At 60.1% G+C, this 18785-nt stretch overlaps 1 protein-coding gene across 1 annotated transcript; it reads right to left on the bottom strand.

Annotated features, from left to right (window-relative positions):
* Positions 1-11372: 11372 nt before the first annotated feature.
* On the bottom strand, positions 11373-18499 carry LOC117009739 (epithelial membrane protein 3-like). The gene is made up of 5 exons (XM_033084060.1): positions 18369-18499; positions 17223-17307; positions 14259-14361; positions 12548-12688; positions 11373-11641 (listed from the first exon to the last, which is right to left on the bottom strand). The coding sequence occupies exons 2-5, from the start codon at positions 17298-17300 to the stop codon at positions 11487-11489; spliced, it is 477 nt and encodes a 158-aa protein (XP_032939951.1). The 5' UTR covers positions 17301-17307; positions 18369-18499; the 3' UTR covers positions 11373-11486.
* Between the last annotated feature and the right edge of the window lie 286 nt (positions 18500-18785).

The following is an 18785-nucleotide window of genomic DNA, read 5'->3' as shown; positions in this document are numbered from 1 at the left end:
ACAGACCAGTATAGACCAGTATAAATCAGTAACAGCAGTACAGGGCGAGCAGCATCCTGCCGGCGGGCGCGGGCAGCGCAGGGCTCATGGTGCCAGCGCCGCTGCGGCCTGAGGGAAACCAGTATAAACCAGTATAGACCAGTACAGACCAGTATAGACCAGTACAGACTGGTAACTAACCAGCAGTAACACCAGTAACACCAGCACAGGGCGAGCAGCATCCTGCCGGCGGGCGCGGGCAGTGCGGGGCTCATGGTGCCAGCGCCGCTGCGGCCTGTGGGAAACCAGTATAAACCAGTACAGACCAGTATAGACAAGCATAGACCAGTAACCACCAGTACAGACCAGTATAAACCAGCACAGACCAGTACAAACCGGTAACCACCAGTACAAACTGGTAACCACCTGTAACACCTGTAACCACTGTAAACCACTTGTAACCACCAGTAACACACCACTAACCACCAGTACAAACCAGTAACAACCAGTAACCACCAGTACCAGGGGGCTCATGGTGCCAGTGCTGCTGCGCCCTGAGGGGAGACCAGTACAAACCAGTAACAACCAATATAAACCAGTAACAACCAGAAACCACCAGTAAGCAACCACCAATAACTAGTCACCAGTAACAACCAGTAACACCAGTAACACCAGTAACCACCAGTACAGGGCGAGCAGCATCCTGCCGGCGGGCACGGGCAGCGCGGGGCTCATGGTGCCAGCGCCGCTGCGGCCTGCGGGAAACCAGTATAAACCAGTATAGACCAGTACAGACCAGTACAGACCAGTATAAACCAGCACAGACCAGTACAAACCAGTAACCACCAGTACAAACTGGTAACCACCTGTAACACCTGTAACCACTGGAAACCACTTGTAACTACCAGTAACACACCACTAACCACCAGTACAAACCAGTAACAACCAGTAACCACCAGTACGAGGGGGGCTTATGGTGCCAGCGCCGCTGCGGCCTGAGGGAAACCAGTATAAACCAATATAAACCAGTACAGACCAGTAACTTCCAATAATACCAGTAACCACCAATAACCACTGGTAACCACCAGTAACACACCAGTAAAACCAGTAACACACCAGTAGCAGGGGGCTCATGGTGCCAGCGCTGCTGTGGCCTGAGAGTCCAGTACAAACCAGTAACAACCAGTACAAACCAGTAACTACCACTAACACCAGTAACCACTGGTAACCACGGGTAACCACCAGTAACAACCAGTAACACACCAGTAACACACCAGTAATACACCAGTGACAAACCCCTGTCAGTGTCCCCAAACCAGCAGTGACAAACCTGTGTCACCGTCCCCAGCAGGGACAATCCCCTGTCACTGTCCCCAAACCAGCAGTGACAATCCCCTGTCACTGTGCCCATGACAGCAGTGACAAACCTGTGCCAGCGGGTGACAAACTTGTGTCATTGTCCCCAAGGTAGCAGTGACAAACCCGTGCCAGCGGGTGACAAACCTGTGTCATTGTCCCCATAACAGCAGTGACAATCCCCTGTCACTGTCCCCAGAGCAGCAGTGACAATCCCCTGTCACTGTCCCCAGCAGGGACAAACCTGTGTCACTATCCCTGTAACAGCAGTGACAAACCCGTGTCACTGTCCCCAGCAGTGACAATCCCCTGTCACTGTCCCCAGAGCAGCAGGGGGTGACAGTGCCGTGTCACTGTCCCCACAGCAGCAGGGGGTGACAAACCCCTGTCACTGTCCCCCACAGCGACAAACCCCTGTCACTGTCCCCAGAGCAGCAGGGGGTGACAGTGCCATGTCCCTGCCCCCAGAGCAGCAGGGGGTGACAAACCTGTGTCACTGTCCCCAAAGCAGCAGGAGGTGACAAACCTGTGTCACTGTCCCCAAAGCAGCAGGGGGTGACAAACCTGTGTCACTGTCCCCAGAGCAGGTGACAAACCCCTGTCACTGTCCCCAAACCAGCAGTGACAAACCTGTGCCAGTGGGTGACAAACCTGTGTCATTGTCCCCATAACAGCAGTGACAATCCCCTGTCACTGTCCCCAAACAGGGACAAACCCCTGTCACTGTCCCCATGACAGCAGTGACAGACCCCTGGCATTGTCCCCAAGTCAGCAGTGACAAACCTGTGCCAGCGGGTGACAAACCTCTGTCACTGTCCCCATAGCAGCAGTGACAAACCCTTGTCATTGTCCCCAGCAGTGACAAACCTGTGTCACCGTCCCCAGAGCAGCAGGGGGTGACAGCGCGGTGTCACTGTCCCCAGAGCAGCAGGGGGTGACAGCGCGGTGTCCCTGTCCCCAGAACAGCAGCGGGTGACAAACCCCTGTCATTGTCCCCAGAGCAGCAGGGGGTGACAGCGCGGTGTCACTGTCCCCAGAGCAGCAGGGGGTGACAGCGCGGTGTCACCGTCCCCAGAGCAGCAGGGGGTGACAAACCCGTGTCACTGTCCCCATACAGTGACAAACCCGTGTCACTGTCCCCACAGCAGCAGAGGGTGACAGCGCAGTGTCACTGTCCCCAGAGCAGCAGGAGGTGACAAACCTGTGTCACTGTCCCCAAAGCAGCAGGGGGTGACAAACCTGTGTCACTGTCCCCAGAGCAGCAGTGACAAACCCCTGCCAGTGTCCCCATACAGTGACAATCCCCTGTCACTGTCCCCAGAGCAGGTGACAAACCCCTGTCACTGTCCCCAAACCAGCAGTGACAAACCCGTGCCAGCGGGTGACAAACCTGTGCCATTGTCCCCAAGCCAGCAGTCACAAACCCATGCCAGCAGTGACAATCCCCTGTCACTGTCCCCAGCAGTGACAAACCTGTGTCACTGTCCTCGGAGCAGCAGGGGGTGACAGCGCCATGTCACTGTTCCCAGCAGTGACAATCCCCTGTCACTGTCCCCAGAGCAGCAGGGGGTGACAAACCCATGTCACTGTCCCCAGAGCAGCAGGGGGTGACAATCCCCTGTCACTGTCCCCATACAGTGACAATCCCCTGTCACCGTTCCCAAACCAGTAGTCACAAACCCGTGTCACCGTCCCCAGAGCAGCAGGGGGTGACAGCACCGTGTCACTGTCCCCAGAACAGCAGGGGGTGACAGCGCCGTGAGCCCGTCCCCAGAGCAGCAGGGGGTGACAAACCCCTGTCACTGTCCCCATACAGTGACAAACCCCTGTCACTGTCCCCAGAACAGCAGGGGGTGACAAACCCGTGTCACTGTCCCCATACAGTGACAAACCCCTGTCACTGTCCCCAGAACAGCAGGGGGTGACAAACCCGTGTCACTGTCCCCAGAGCAGCAGGGGGTGACAGCGCGGTGTCCCTGTCCCCAGAGCAGCAGGGGGTGACAGCGTCGTGTCCCCATCTCCACAGCAGCCAGCACAAAGTGACCCCGTGTCCCTCAGGGGGACACCACCCCCGTGTCATTGTCCCCACGCCGGCAGCACACAAAGCTGTGTCACCGTCCCCGTGACAACACGACAATGGCCTCACCCCCCCTGTCCCCACCAGGTGACACTGGCTGTGTCCCCACCCCCTGGTGACACTCCCGGTGTCCCCAACACCCCCCTGTCCCCTCTGTGTCCCCTTTGTGTCCCCTCTGTGTCACCCCCCCAGGTCCTACCTGGCCCAAGCTCCGCTCCGGGGGGCTCTGCCTCATCTCGGCTGGGGGGGGTGACAAGGACAGGACACTGGGGGGGGTTGGGGACACTGGGGGGGGTGACAATGACAGGACACTGGGGGATGTTGGGGACACTGGGGGGTGACAAGGACAGGACACTGGGGGGGGTTGGGGACACTGGGGGGGGTGACAATGACAGGACACTGGGGGGGTAACAAGGACAGGACACTGAGGGGGGTTGGGGACACTGGGGGGGGTGGGAACACTGGGGGGGGTGACAAGGACAGGACACTGGGGGGGGTTGGGGACACTGGGGGGGTTGGGGACACACACAGGGGGGTTGGGGACACTGGGGAGGGATTGGGACACTGGGGAGGGTTGGGGACACTGGGGAGGGGTTGGGGACACACACAGGGGGGTTGGGGACACACACGGGGGGGGTTGGGGACACTGGGGGGGGGTTGGGGACACACACGGGGGGGTTGGGGACACTGGGGGGGGTTGGGTTGGTGGCTGCACCTGTGGGGGGAGGGGACAGTGAGGGGGGGGCACTCGATGCTCCCCAAAAGTCCCAAATTCCCGCCAAAATTTTGTCACCTCCCCCCCAGTTCAGCTGTCAAATCCTCACTGGGGGTCCCAGTTTGCCCAACTGGTTCATGCTGGGCTCCCCAGTCCACACCCAGCAGGATCCCAGTCCCCCAGACTGGTCACCAGTTAAACTGGAACATTCCCCAGTTTGCCCAGTGCTCCCCAGTTCACAGCGCTGGACTGGGGCCCAGCTCCTCCTGAATCCCTCCCAGTTCACCCCAGTTCACCCCAAATCCCTCCCAGTTCACCCCCAGTCCCATTCCAGTCCCTCCCAGTTCCCCCCCCAGTCCCCCCAGTCCAATCCCAGTCCAATCCCAGTCCCCTCTCCATCCCCTCCCAGTCCCCCCAGTACCATCCCAGTCCAATCCCAGTCCCCCGAGTTCCGTCTCCATCCCCTCCCAGTTCCCCCAGTCCAATCCCAGTCCAATCCCAGTCCCCCCAGTTGGATCTCAGCTCCCTCTCCATCCCCTCCCAGTCCCCCCCAAGTACCATTCCAGTCCAATCCCAGTCCCCCCAGTTGGATCTCAGCTCCCTCTCCATCCCCTCCCAGTCCCACCAGTCCAATCCCAGTCCTCCCAGTTGGATCCCAGTCCCCCCAGCTCCCTCTCCATCCCCTCCCAGTACCATCCCAGTCCAATCCCAGTCCCCCCAGCTCCCTCTCCATCCCCTCCCAGTGCCCCCAGTACCATCCCACTTGAATCCCAGTCCCCCCAGTCTCCTCTCCATCCCCTCCCAGTCCCCCCAGTTGGATCCCAGTCCCCCCAGCTCCCTCTCCACCCCCTCCCAGTACCATCCCAGTCCAATTCCAGTCCCCCCAGTCCCCTCTCCATCCCCTCCCAGTCCCCCCAGTCCAATCCCAGTCCCCCCAGCTCTCTCTCCATCCCCTCCCAGTCCCCCCAGTCCAATCCCAGTCCCCCCAGCTCCCTCTCCATCCCCTCCCAGTCCCCCCAGTACCATTCCAGTCCAATCCCAGTCCCCCCAGAACCATCCCAGTCCCCCCAGTTCCCTCTCCATCCCCTCCCAGTCCCCCCAGTCTCCTCTCCATCCCCTCCCAGTCCCCCCAGTACCATCCCAGTTCCCTCTCCATCCCCTCCCAGTCCCCCCAGTCTCCTCTCCATCCCCTCCCACCCCCCTGCGACGACACTTCAGCATCTCCTCTTCCTCCCCCAGTCCCCCCCAGTTCAACCCCAGCCCCTCCAGCCGGCTCCCACCTCCCCCCCCATCCCCTCCCAGCCCTCCCAGTTCCCCCCAGTCCCTCCCAGTTCCCCCCAGTCCCTCCCAGTGCCCTCCAGTCCGGCCCCGCCGCCCCCCCCCGCCCTGCAGCACCCGCCGCCGCTCGCAGAATACTAATGGGGCAGGCGGGCGGTGCGGCGGGGCCGGCTGTGCGTCCGTCTGTCCGTCCGTCTGTCCGTCTGTCTGTCCCTGTCCCCGTGTCCTGCTGTCCCCGTGTCCCTCTGTCCCTGTCCCACCCCCCCACGGGGGATATCGGGGTGTCCCAGCCCGCGGGGAAAGGGAACAGGGGAAGGTTTGGGGTGTCCTTGGGGTGTGGGTTTGGGGTGTCAGGGTGTTGTTTGGTGTCAGGGTGTTGTTGGGGTGTCCTTGGGGTGGGTTTAGGGTGTCAGGGTGTTGTTGGGGTGTCACTGGGGTGTTGTTTGGTGTCAGGGTGTTGTTGGGGTGTCCTTGGGGTGGGTTTAGGGTGTCAGGGTGTTGTTGGGGTGTCACTGGGGTGTTGTTTGGCGTCAGATGGTTTTAGGGGTGCTGAGGGTTGTCAGGAACTGTTGGGGGGTTTGGGGGTGTATCAGTGTGAGGTGTGCAGTGTCAGGGAGGTTTTGGGGTGTTGGGGGGCTCTGTGGGTTGTTGGGGGTGTGAGGGATCTGTGGGGGGGGGTGTTGGGGGGCTCAAGCTCTCCGGGGTTTATTGGGGTGTTGGGAGATGTCAGGGAGGTTTGGGGTGTTCTGGGAGGGGTCCCTGGGGATGTCCCCAGGGCGTGTTGGAGGCTCCTGTGAGGGTCTCGGGGTGTCAGGGGGGTGTTGTGATTTCCCTGAGGGTGTGAGGTGGGGTCGGGGAGGTCTCGGGGGGGTTGTTGTGGGTCCCAGGGGGGTCTCGGGGGTGTTTTTGTGGGTATCGGGGGGGCGGTGTTGAGGCTCTGTCAGGTTGTTGGGGGGGGCTGGATGAGGGTCGGGGGTCCCGGGGGCGTTGGGGGGGGGATTGTCACAGCGTCAGAGCATTGGGGGGGGGTCCTGGGGGATTGTGAGGAGCTCCCGGGGGGGTCTCCAAGGAGAGGGGGGAGTCCCGGGAGGGGTCTGTGGGGTGTCGGGGGGTCCCGGGGGCAGGGTCTGTCGGATCTGTGGGGAGGGGTCGTTGGGGAGGGTTCCGTGGGGAGGGGTCCCCGACCGGCGCTCACCTCTCACAGTCCCCGCCGCATCCCCGCCGCTGCCGCCGCCGGTCACTGGGACACACCGGCGCGGCCCCGCCCCCTGCGGTACCGGCTCCGCCCCTCCCGGTATCGGCTCCACCCCTCCCGGTATCGGCCCCGCCCTCCCGGTATCGGCCACGCCCCTCTCGGTATCGGCTCAAACCCCTGCGGTATCGGCCACGCCCCTCCCTGTACTGACCACGCCCTCTCGTTATCGGCCCCGCCCCCTCTCGGTATCGCCACGCCCCCTGCGGTACCGGCCCCGCCCCTCTCGGTACCGGCCCCGCCCCCCTTTAAACCCTCAGCGCCCCCTCAGGCTCTCCCCAAACCCCCCCGAGCCCCCCTCAAACCCCATCCCTGTCTCCGAAAGGCCCCAAAAGCCCCCCCAGGTACCCCAAAGCCCCCTCATGCTGACCCCCAACAGCTCTCAGCACCCCCACATTCCTCCCAGTTATCCCAGTGCTCTCCCAGTTACTCTCCAGACACCACAGCCCCCTCTGGAGACTCTGGGGCAGCAGGTTTTGGGGTCTATGGGGCAGATTTTGGGGTCTGTGGGGTAGATTTTGGGGTCTGTGGGGCAGATTTTGGGGTCTGTGGGGCAGATTTTGGGGTTTATGGGGCAGATTTTGGTGTCTGTAGGGCAGCTTTTGGGGTTTATGGGGCAGCAAACCCCCGAGAAGCAGCTATAGGGGGGTTATGGTGGCAGCAGGGACAGGGACACTTCAGAGGACAGGAACAGGGACAAACGGCTGCCTCAGGCCAGGTGGCAGCTGGGGACAGGGCCAGGTGAGGGGACTGGGACAGACACGGTTGGTGGCACAGGGACAGGGCCAGGTGAGGGGACTGGGACAGACACGGTTGGTGGCACAGCGACAGGGCCAGGTGAGGAGACTGGGACAGACACGGTTGGTGGCACAGCGACAGGGCCAGCTGGTGGCTTGGGGACAGATGGGAGGACAGGGCCAGGTGGCAGCTTGGGGACAAGGCCAGGCCACGCTCCGCTGGCCATGTCGCCATGCGCTAATGAACCCCGTTAATCACCTGTCCAGCAGCTGCTTCCAGTCCAGGGCCACGCTCGGGTGACGGTGACAAAGGGACACCCACAGTGGTGGCAGGAGCTCTGCCACGATGGAGATCCCCGCGGTGGGATAGAGGGGGATAAGGGGAAATGGGGGAGCCTCCGCCATTACGTGAGGGTTGAGGGGAACCCTCACCAACATGGCGCCCTCAGCGTGAGGGGAGAGGAACGAGGGAAGGCCTCCATGAGCAGACCCCAGAGCCAGGGGGCTCATCCACAACTGGAGAGCCCCCCATTCAAGCCCAGGGGGGTCCCGAGGGAGGTTTATTTGGGGTTCTAAAGGAGTTTTGGGGTTTCTGAGGGAGTTTCCCGCCCTTTTCCCTCACGCTCGGCCGCTAGGGGGCGCTCGCTTACTGCGCATGCGCCCCGCCCACATTCCCCACGTGCCCGCCTCTGATTGGCCGCGCCCTCGGCGAGACTCCGCCCTCTGTCACGTGCGGGTAGGGGGCGTGGCCTACGGGGAAGGGGCGTGGCTATAGGGGGCCTATAGAGACCCATAGCAACCTATAGAGACCCATAGCAACCTATAGCGCCCTATAGGGCCCTATAGAGACCCATAGTAACCTATAGAGACCTACAGAGGCCTATAGAGACCTACAGAGGCCTATAGAGACCTACAGCACCTCATAGAACCCAATAGAGACCTATAGCGCCCTATAGAGACCTATAGCAACCTATAGAGACTCATAGCGCCCTATAGGGACCTACAGCACCCTATAGAGACCCATAGCGCCCTATAGAGACCTATAGAGCCCTATAGAGATCTACAGCAGCTCATAGAACCCAACAGAGATCTATAGCAGCCCATAGAGACCTATAGAGACCTACAGCAACCTATAGAAACCCATAGCACCCTATAGAGACCCACAGCACCCTATAGAGCCCTATAGAGCCCTATAGCAACCTATAGAGATCCACAACGCCCTACAGAGACCTATAGAGCCCTACAGTACCCTACAGAGACCCATAGCACCTTATAGAGCCCTATAGCACCCTATAGAGACACATAGCACCCTATAGAGGCCTGTAGCACCCTATAGAGCCCTATAGAGACCTATAGCAGCCTACAGAGACCCATAGTGCCCTATAAAGACCCATAGCACCCTATAGCACCCTATAGAGATCTGTAGCACCCTATAGAGACCTACAGAAACCTATAGCACCCTATAGAGACCCACATCGCCCTATAGAGACCCATAGTGCCCTACAGAGACCTGTAGAGACCCATAGAGACCTATAGAGACCCACAGCACCCTATCAGACCCATAACGCCCTATAGAGACCCTATAGCACCCTATAGAGACCTATAGCAACCTATAGAGTCCCATAGCGCCCTATAGAGACCTACAGCACCCTACAGAAACCCATAGCGCCCTATAGGGACCTACAGCACCCTACAGAAGCCCATAGCACTCTATAGCACCCTATAGAGACCTATAGCAACCTATAGAGACGTATAACACCCTTTATAGACCTATAGAGCCCTATAGTACCCTATAGAGACCCCTAGAGACCCCCACGTTATCCTACAGCGCCCTATAGAGCCCCCCACCCCCCCATTACCCACAATGCCCCGGGGTGATCCCCGCCCCCCCGCCGAGCGCCCCGATGATGACGTCATTAGCCACGCTGATGATGTCACTGGTCATGTTGACACCTGCAGTGATGTCATCGGACACGCCCATCCCGACACTGACATCACTGATGATGTCATCTGTCATGGTGGCCTTGCTGATGACGTCATTGGCCACGCCCATTCAGCTGATGATGTCATTGGTCATACTGAGCCTGTCTATGATGTCACTGATGTCATTGGACACGCCCATCTCGCTGATGATGTCATAGGCCATGCTGATGCTGTCGATGACGTCACTGGACCCGCTGACGATGTCACTGGCCACGCCCACTTTGTTGATTACGTCATCTACGCCGCCAGCGCCATCATTGGCTGCATCGCTGATGACGTCATCGCCACACCAACGCACCAAGGACGCCATTGGCCACGTTGGTGATGTCACCGGCCACATCCATGACGTCACTGGTCACATCCATGATGTCACTGGGCACACCCATGCCATTGATGATGTCACTGGCCACACCCATGACGTCATTGGCCACACTGATGCCACTGACAATGCCACTGGTCACACCCATGATGTCACTGGCCACACTGATGCCATCAATGATGTCACTGGAGGCTCCTTGGTTGGGCTGTGGGGCGTTGTCCAGTGGGGTGTCCAGTGTCCGTGCCCAGTGTCCAGTGTCTGTGTCCAGTGGCCATGTCCAGTGTCTGTGTCCTGTATCCATGTCCGTGTGTCCAGTGTCTGTGTCCAGTGTCCATGTCCAATGTCTGTGTCCAGTGTCCAGTAGCCATGTCCAGTGTCCATGTCCAGTGTCCAGTGTCCGTGTCCTGTGTCCATGTCCAGTGTCCGTGGCCATGTCCAGTGACCAGTGGCCATGTCCCAGCTCGGTCCCGTGTCCGTAGCCTCAGGTAGCCCCCACCACTGACCAGTGTCCATGTCCAGTGACCAGTAGCCATGTCCAGTGACCAGTAGCCATGTCCAGTGACCAGTGACCAGTAGCCATGTCCAGTGACAAGTAGCCATGTCCAGTGACCACTGACCAGTAGCCATGTCCAGTGACCAGTGACCAGTAGCCATGTCCAGTGACCAGTGACCAGTAGCCATGTCCAGTGACAAGTAGCCATGTCCAGTGACCACTGACCAGTAGCCATGTCCAGTGACCAGTGACCAGTAGCCATGTCCAGTAGGCATGACCAGTGACCAGTGGCCTGTCCCAGCTCAGTCCCGTGTCCGCAGCCGCAGGTAGCCCCCACCACTGACCAGTTGCCATGTCCAGTGACCAGTGACCAGTAGCCACGACCAGTGGCCATGTCCAGTGACCAGTGGCCATGACCAGTGTCCAGTGGCCATGTGCTGATGTCCAGCTCAGTTCCGTGTCCGTAGCCTCAGGTAGCCCCCAGCACTGACCAGTGGCCATGTCCAGTGACCAGTGACCAGTAGCCATGACCAGTGTCCATGTCCTGATGTCCCAGCTCAGTCCTGTGTCCGTAGCCTCAGGTAGCCCCCAGCAGTGACCAGTGGCCATGTCCAGTGACCAGTGACCATGTCCAGTGACCAGTGGCCATGTCCAGCTCAGTCCCGTGTCCGCAGCCTCAGGTAGCCCCCACCACTGACCAGTGGCCATGTCCAGTGACCAGTGTCCATGTCCCAGCTCAGTCCTGTGTCCGCAGCCTCAGGTAGCCCACACCACTGACCAGTAGCCATGTCCAGTGACCAGTGACCAGTAGCCATGACCAGTAGCCATGACCACTGACCAGTAGCCATGTCCAGTGACCTGTAGCCATGACCAGTGTCCACATCCTGATGTCCAGCTCAGTCCCGTGTCCGCAGCCTCAGGTAGCCCCCGCCACTGACCAGTAGCCATGTCCAGTGACCAGTAGCCATGTCCAGTGACCAGTGGCCATGTCCCAGCTCAGTCCCGTGTCCGCAGCCTCAGGTAGCCCCCACCACTGACCAGCGGCCATGTCCAGTGACCAGTGGCCATGTCCAGTGACCAGTGGCCATGTCCCAGCTCAGTCCCGTGTCCGCAGCCTCAGGTAGCCCCCAGCAGTGACCAGTGGCCATGTCCAGTGACCAGTAGCCATGACCAGTAGCCATGACCAGTGACCAGTGTCCTGATGTCCAGCTCAGTCCCGTGTCCGCAGCCTCAGGTAGCCCCCAGCAGTGACCAGTGGCCATGTCCAGTGACCAGTGGCCATGTCCTGATGTCCAGCTCAGTCCCGTGTCCGCAGCCTCAGGTAGCCCCCACCACTGACCAGTGCCAGGGCCCCTCCCAGCCCGGCCAGCACTGGGCAGTGCCCGGGGCGGCCACCACTGGCCCGGTCACCTCCGGCCACAAAGAGCCCCGCCCCCAGCAGCGCTGCCAGCCCTGAGGGGACAACACGGGGACACTCAGGGGACACTCAGGGGACAGGGGGGGACACGGGGGGACACTCAGGGACACAGAGGGACACTCAGGGGACACTCAAGGGACACGGGGGGATGGGGGGACACTCAGGGGACGAGGGGGACATGGGGGGACACTCAGGGGACACTCAGGGGATGTGGAGGGGACAGTCAGGGGATGTGGAGGGGACACTCAGGGGACACAGCGGGACACTCAGGGGACACTCAGGGGACATGGGGGGATGGGGGTGACACTGGGGGACACTCAGGGGACACAGGGGGACACTGGGGGGGATCCCAGGGGATTTTTGTGTGTCCCAAGGATTTTGGGGTGCCCCTTTTGGGGTCACTCCAGGAGGTTTTGGGAGTCCCAAGGGCTTTTTAGGGGTGTCCCAGGGGAGTTCTGGGGGTCCCAAGGATTTTGGGGTATCCCTTTTGGGGTCCCTCCAGGGGGTTTTTGGGTGTCCCAGGGATTTTGGGGGGTCCCAAGGATTTTAGGGTGCCCCTTTTGGGGTCACTCCAGGGGATTTTGGGGCGCCCATTTTGGGGTCATTCCAGGGGGTTTTTGGGCGTCCCAGGGGTTTGTGGGGGTCCCAGGGGATTTGTGGTGCCCCTTTTGGGGTCCCTCCAGGGATTTTGGGGGCCCCAGGGGATTTTGGGGTCCCCATTTTGGGGTCACTCCAGGGATTTTGGGGGGGATCCCAGGGGTTTTGTGTGTCCCAAAGATTTTGGGGTCCCCATTTTGGGGTCCCTCCAGGGGGTTTTTGGGTATCCCAGGAGTTTTGGGGTCACTCCAGAGATTTTGGGGTGCCAGTTTTGGGGTCCCTCCAGGGGGTTTTTGGGTGTCCCAGAGATTTTGGGGGTCCCGAGGATTTTTGGGGTCACTCACCTGCCAGCAGCTGCGCCGTGGCCGGGGCCAGGAGGAGGCGCCCGCGGGGCCCCAGCAGGAGCTGCCCGAGGAAGAGGAGGAGGCCGAGGGCCGAGAGCAGCAGGGACGAGACCACGAGACCTTGGACACCCCTGAGGAGGGCTGGGGGGGGAGAGACCCTCGGTGAGACCCCCAAAAGTGACCCCAAACTGACCACGGGGCCCTGGACCCCCCTGAGCAGGGCTGGGGGGGGAGAGAGACCCTCGGTGAGACCCCCAAAAACTGACCACAGACCCCTAAAAGTGACCATTGACCCCCAAAACTGACCCCAAACATTGACCACGAGGCCCTGGACCCCCCTGAGCAGGGCTGGGGGGATAGAGACCCTCGGTGAGACCCCCAAAAACTGACCACAGACCCCAAAAAGTGACCAATGACCTCCACAAAGTGACCCCAAAGTGACCACAAGGCCCTGGACCCCTCTGAGCAGGGCTGGAGGGGGGAGACCCTCGGTGAGACCCCCAAAAACTGACCCCAAACACTGACCATGTACCCCGAACACTGACCACAGACCCCCAAAAGTGACCACTGACCCCCAAAAAGTGACCCCAAAACTGACCACGAGGCCCTGGACACCCCTGAGCAGGGCTGGGGGGGGAGAGACCCTCGGTGAGACCCCCAAAAACTGACCCCAAAACTAACCACCAGGCCCTGGACACCCCTGAGCAGGGCTGGGAGGGGGGAGAGACCCCCGGTGAGACCCCCAAAAAGTGACCCCAGACCCTCAAAAGTGACCACAGACCCCCAAAAGTGACCCCAAAACTGACCACGAGGCTCTGGACCCCCCTGAGCAGGGCTGGGAGGGGAAAAGACCCTCGGTGAGACCCCCCAAAAACTGACCACAAACTGACCACGAGGCCCTGGACACCCCTGAGCAAGGCTGGAGGGGGAGAGACCCTCGGTGAGACCCCCAAAAGTGACCATGGAACCCCAAAACTGACCACTGACCCCCCAAATCCCCCTGAACCTCCACCAGGTCCTCCCAGAACCCCGCCAGAACCCACTCAGGACCCCCAAGAACCCCCCCAGACTCCCTGAACCCCCCCCAGGACCCCCCTACGACCCCCAAGACCCCCCCAGGACACCCCAAAACCCTCCAAAATCCCCCTGAACCTCCCCCAGGAACCCCCAGAACCCCCCGAGGACCTCCCCAGGACCCCTCAGGACCCCCCAGAATCCCCTCACAAACCCCCCAGAACCCCCCAAGACACCCCAGAACCCCCCCAGGACCCCCCTAGGAACCCTCAGAACCCCCCCAGAACCCAATCAGGACCCCCAAGACCTCCCCAGGACACCCCAAAACCCCCAAAACTCCCCTCAGGACCCCCCATAACCCCCTCAGAGCACCCCAAAATCCCCCCTAGGACGCCTCAGGACCCCCTTGAACCCCCCAGAACCCACTCAGGACCCCCAAGACCCTCCCAGAACCCCCCCAGACCCTCCTCACAACCCCCCCAGAAGCCCCTCCAGGACCCCTCAGAACCCCCCAGGACCCCCCCAGAAGCCCCCCAGAACACCCCAAAACCCCCCCAGAACCCCCCCAGGACCCCCTTGAACCCCCCTAGAACCCCCTTGAACCCCCCAGGACTCCCCCAGAACCCCCCCAGGACCCCTCAACCCCCTCCAGGACCCCCCAGGACCCCCCAGGACCCCCCCAGGACCCCCCACTCACGGCTGAGCCCGAGGCTGCTGCACTCCCAGCCCTGGGAGCGATTTTGGGGGGCGCAGTCGTACCAGAGGTTGAGCCCCTGAGAATCTGGCAGCACCCACCAGCCCTGGGGGGGGCAAGGGAGGGGGTGTGGGACCCCCAAAATATTCCTGAGATCCCCCAAAATATCCCCTGGGATTCCCAAAATATACCTGGGACCCCCCAAAATATCCATGGGAACCCCAAAATATCCATGGGACCCCCAAAATATCCCCTGGGATTCCCAAAATAGCCCTGGGACCCCCAAAAATATCCATGGGACCCCTAAAATATCCATGGGAACCCCAAAATATCCATGGAAACCCCAAAATATCCCCTGGGATCCCCAAAATATCCATGGGATCCCCAAAATATCCCAGGGACCCCCCAAAATATCCATGGGACCCCCCCAGAATATCACTGGGACCCCCCTGAACCCCCAAATATCTCCCGGGACCCCCCCTGGGACCCCCCAAAAACCCCCTGGGACCTCCAAGATATCCCTGGGACCCCCAAAATATCCATGGGACCCCCCTGAACCCCCCAAAATATCCCCTGGGACCCCCCAAAATATCCCAGGGACCCCCCAAACATCCCTTGGCACCCCCCAAAATATCCCTGAGACCCCCCTGAACCCCCCAAAATATCCATGGGACCCCCCCAAAATATCCCTGGGACCCCCTGAACCCCTCAAATATCGCTTGGAACCCTCCTTGGGACCCCCCAAAAACCCCCTGGGACCTCCAAAATATACCTGGGACCCCCAAAATATCCACGGGACCCCCCAAAATATCCCCTGGGATCCCCCAAAATATCCATGGGAACCCCAAAATATCCCTGAGACCCCCCTGAACCCCCAAAATACCCCCTGGGAATCCCCAAAATACCCCTGGGACCACCCAAAATATCCCTGGGACCACCCAAAATATCCATGGGATCCCAAAATATCCATGGGACCCCCCCAAATATCCATGGGATCCACCAAAATATCCATGGGACCCCCAAACATCCCCTGGGACCCCCAAAAATATCCATGGGAACCCCAAAATATCCCCTGGGATTCCCAAAATATACCTGGGACCCCCCCCAAATATCCATGGGATCCACCAAAATATCCATGGGACCCCCAAACACCCCCTGGGACCCCCAAAAATATCCATGGGAACCCCAAAATATCCATGGGATCCCCCCAAAATATCCCTGAGACCCCCCTGAACCCCTCAAATATCCCTTGGGACCCCCCCTGGGACCCCCCAAAAACCCCCTGGGACCTCCAAGATATCCCTGGGACCCCCAAAATATCCATGGGACCCCCCTGAACCCCCCAAAATATCCCCTGGGACCCCCCAAAATATCCCAGGGACCCCCCAAAATATCCCCTGGGACCCCCAAAATATCCCTGGGACCACCCCAAATATCCATGGGACCCCCATAACCCCCAAAATACCCCCTGGGAATCCCCAAAATACCCCCTGGGACCCCCCTGAATCCCCAAAATATCCCCTGGGACTCCCAAAATATCCCTTGGACCCCCCAAAATATCCATGGGAACCCCAAAATATCCCTGGGACCCCCCAAAATATCCATGGGAACCCCAAAATATCCATGGGACCCCCCAAATATCCATGGGACCGCCAAAAATATCCCCTGGGACCTCCAAAATATACCTGGGACCCCCAAAATATCCACGGGATCCCCCAAAATATCCCCTGGGACCACCCAAAATATCCATGGGAACCCCAAACACCCCCTGGGACCCCCAAAAATATCCATGGGAACCCCAAAATATCCCCTGGGATTCCCAAAATATACCTGGGACCCTCCAAAATAACCCTGGGACCACCCAAAATATCCCTTGGGACCCCCAAAATATCCCCTGGGATCCCCAAAATATCCATGGGAACCCCAAAATAACCCTGGGACCCCCCAAAATATCCCTTCGACCCCCCCAAAATATCCATGGGACCACCCAGAATAGTCCTGGGACCCCCCAAAATATCCATGGGAACCCCTCAAAATATCCATGGGACCCCCAAAAATATCCCCTGGGATCCCCAAAATACCCATGGGATCCCCCAAAATATTCGTGGGACTCCCCAAAATATCCATGGGATCCCCCAAAGTATCCATGGGAACCCCAAAATATCCCCTGGGATTCCCAAAATATCCATGGGAACTCCCCAAAATATCCATGGGAACCCCCCAAAATATCCCTTGGGACCCCTAAAATATCCATGGGACCCCCAAAATATCTCTGGGACCCCCCTGAACCCCCCAAAATATCCATGGGACCCCCCAAAATATCCCTGGGACCCCCCAAAATATCCCCGGGACCACCCCAAATATCCATGGGACCCCCCTGAACCCCCCAAAATACCCCCTGGGACCTCCAAAATATACCTGAGACCCCCCAATTATCCCCTGGGACCCCCCAAATACTCCTGGGACTCCCCTGAACCCCCAAAATACCCCCTGGGACCCCTCAAAATATCCCTGAGACCCCCCTGAACCCCTCAAATATCCCTTGGGACCCCCCCTGGGACCCCCCAAAAACCCCCTGGGACCTCCAAAATACACCTGGGACCCCCAAAATATCCATGGGACCCCCCTGAACCCCCCAAAATATCCCCTGGGACCCCCCAAAATATCCCAGGGACCCCCCAAAATATCCCCTGGGACCCCCAAAATATCCATGGGACCCCCCCAAAATATCCATGGGACCCCCCAAACACCCCCTGGGACCCTCCCTGAACCCCCAAAATACCCCTGGGACCCCCCAAAACCCCCTCGGGACCCCTCCCCAGACACTCGGGGGTCCCATATTGGGGTCTGGGGGTCCCACCCGGGATTTTTTGGGGTCCTACCCGGGATTTTTGGGGTCCCACCCCGGATTTTTGGGGTCCCACCCCGGATTTTTGGGGTCCCACCCGGGATTTTTTGGGGTCCCACCTTATCCAGGGTGGCGATGAAGAAGAGGAGGAGCACGAGGAGATGAAGGGCGGTGACGGCGGCCGGGAGGAAATTCATGGTGGGGCTGGGGGGGGGTCCGGGGGAGGGGTCAGGGGGGTGCAGACCCCCCAAAACTCCCCAAAATTCCCCCCAGAGACCTTTCTGAACCCCCTTAGAGCCCCCCAAAACCCCGCAAAACTCCCCCAAAACTGCTTAAAACTCAACAAAAAATCCTCCTGAACCCCCTTAGAGCCCCCAGCGCCCCCCAAAACTCCAAAAATCCCCCCAAAATCTTCCTCAAAAATCCTCCTGAGTCCCCCAGACTCCCCAAAACTCCCCAAATCCCCCCAAAATCCTCCCCAAAAATCCTTCTGAGCCCCCTTAGAGCCCACCTGACCCCCCAAAACTGCTTAAAACTCCCCAAAAAATCCTCCTGGAGCCCTTTAGAGTCCCTCAAACCCCCCAAAACTTCCCAAATCCCCCCAAAATCTTCCCCAAAAATCCTCCTGAGCCCCCTTAGAGCTCCCCAGACACCCCCAAAACTCCTCCAACCCCCCTAAAATCGCCCCCCAGACCCTCCGGAACCCCCCTCAGACCCCCTAAAACTTCTCCAAACCCCCCAAAATCCCTCCCCCAGACCCTCCCGAGCCTCCTTAGAGCCCCCAGCCCCCCAAAAATCCCCCCATAGACCCTCCTGAACCCCCTCAGACCCCCCCAGGCACCCCCAGAACTCCTCTAAGCCCCTCAAAATCCCCCCCAGACCCTCCGAAACCTCCTTAGACCCCCCCCCAGGCATCTCCAAAACTCCTTCAAGCCCCCCAAAATCCCCCCATAAAGACCCCAGACCCCCTAAAACTCCTCCAAGCCCCCCCAAAATCCCTCCCTAGACCCTCCCGAGCCTCCTTAGAGCCCCCAAACCCGCCCAAAATCCCCCCATAGAGACCCCAGACCCCCTCAGACCCCCCAAAACCCGCCCAAAATCCCCCCATAGAGACCCCAGACCCCCTAAAACTCCTCCAAACCCGCCCAAAATCCCACTATAGAGACCCCAGACCCCCAAAATCCCCCCAGAGAGACCCCAGACCCCCAAACTCCTCCCAAAATTCCCCCAACCCCCCCCGCCCCTGCTCAGACCCCTCCCCAAACCCGCGCTCGGGGGTCCCGCGGCTCCGGCAGCTCCGCTCGCTCCGCTGGGCAGTGGGCGGGGCCTCGCCAGCTCCGACCACGCCCACAAGGGACCGCACCCAATCAATGACCACGCCCACGAGTGGCCACACCCATCCATGGCCACGCCTCCCCAAATTGGCTGAAAACTTTGGCAGCCTCTGATTGGTTCGGGTTTTTTGGGTTCCTCCCCTTCCCGGCCGCGCTGCGCTCTGATTGGTCAAAAAGAAAAGGGGCGGGGTTTAGGGGTAAAATCCCGGCTTCTGATTGGCTGTCGGCGCTGGCGCCGCGCCCTGTTTGTGATTGGCTGCGAGTCCGAGCCCCGCCCGGCCTCTGATTGGCTGATTCAGGCGGAGGCGGGGAAAGCTTGAATCACGTGACTATCGCCAAGCCACGCCC

Source organism: Catharus ustulatus, chromosome 35 (genome assembly GCF_009819885.2).
Source record: "Catharus ustulatus isolate bCatUst1 chromosome 35, bCatUst1.pri.v2, whole genome shotgun sequence".
Classification (NCBI taxonomy): Eukaryota; Metazoa; Chordata; class Aves; order Passeriformes; family Turdidae; genus Catharus; species Catharus ustulatus.
The sequence above is the reverse complement of the archived record's forward strand: the minus strand, read 5'-3'. Positions and strand labels throughout refer to the sequence as shown.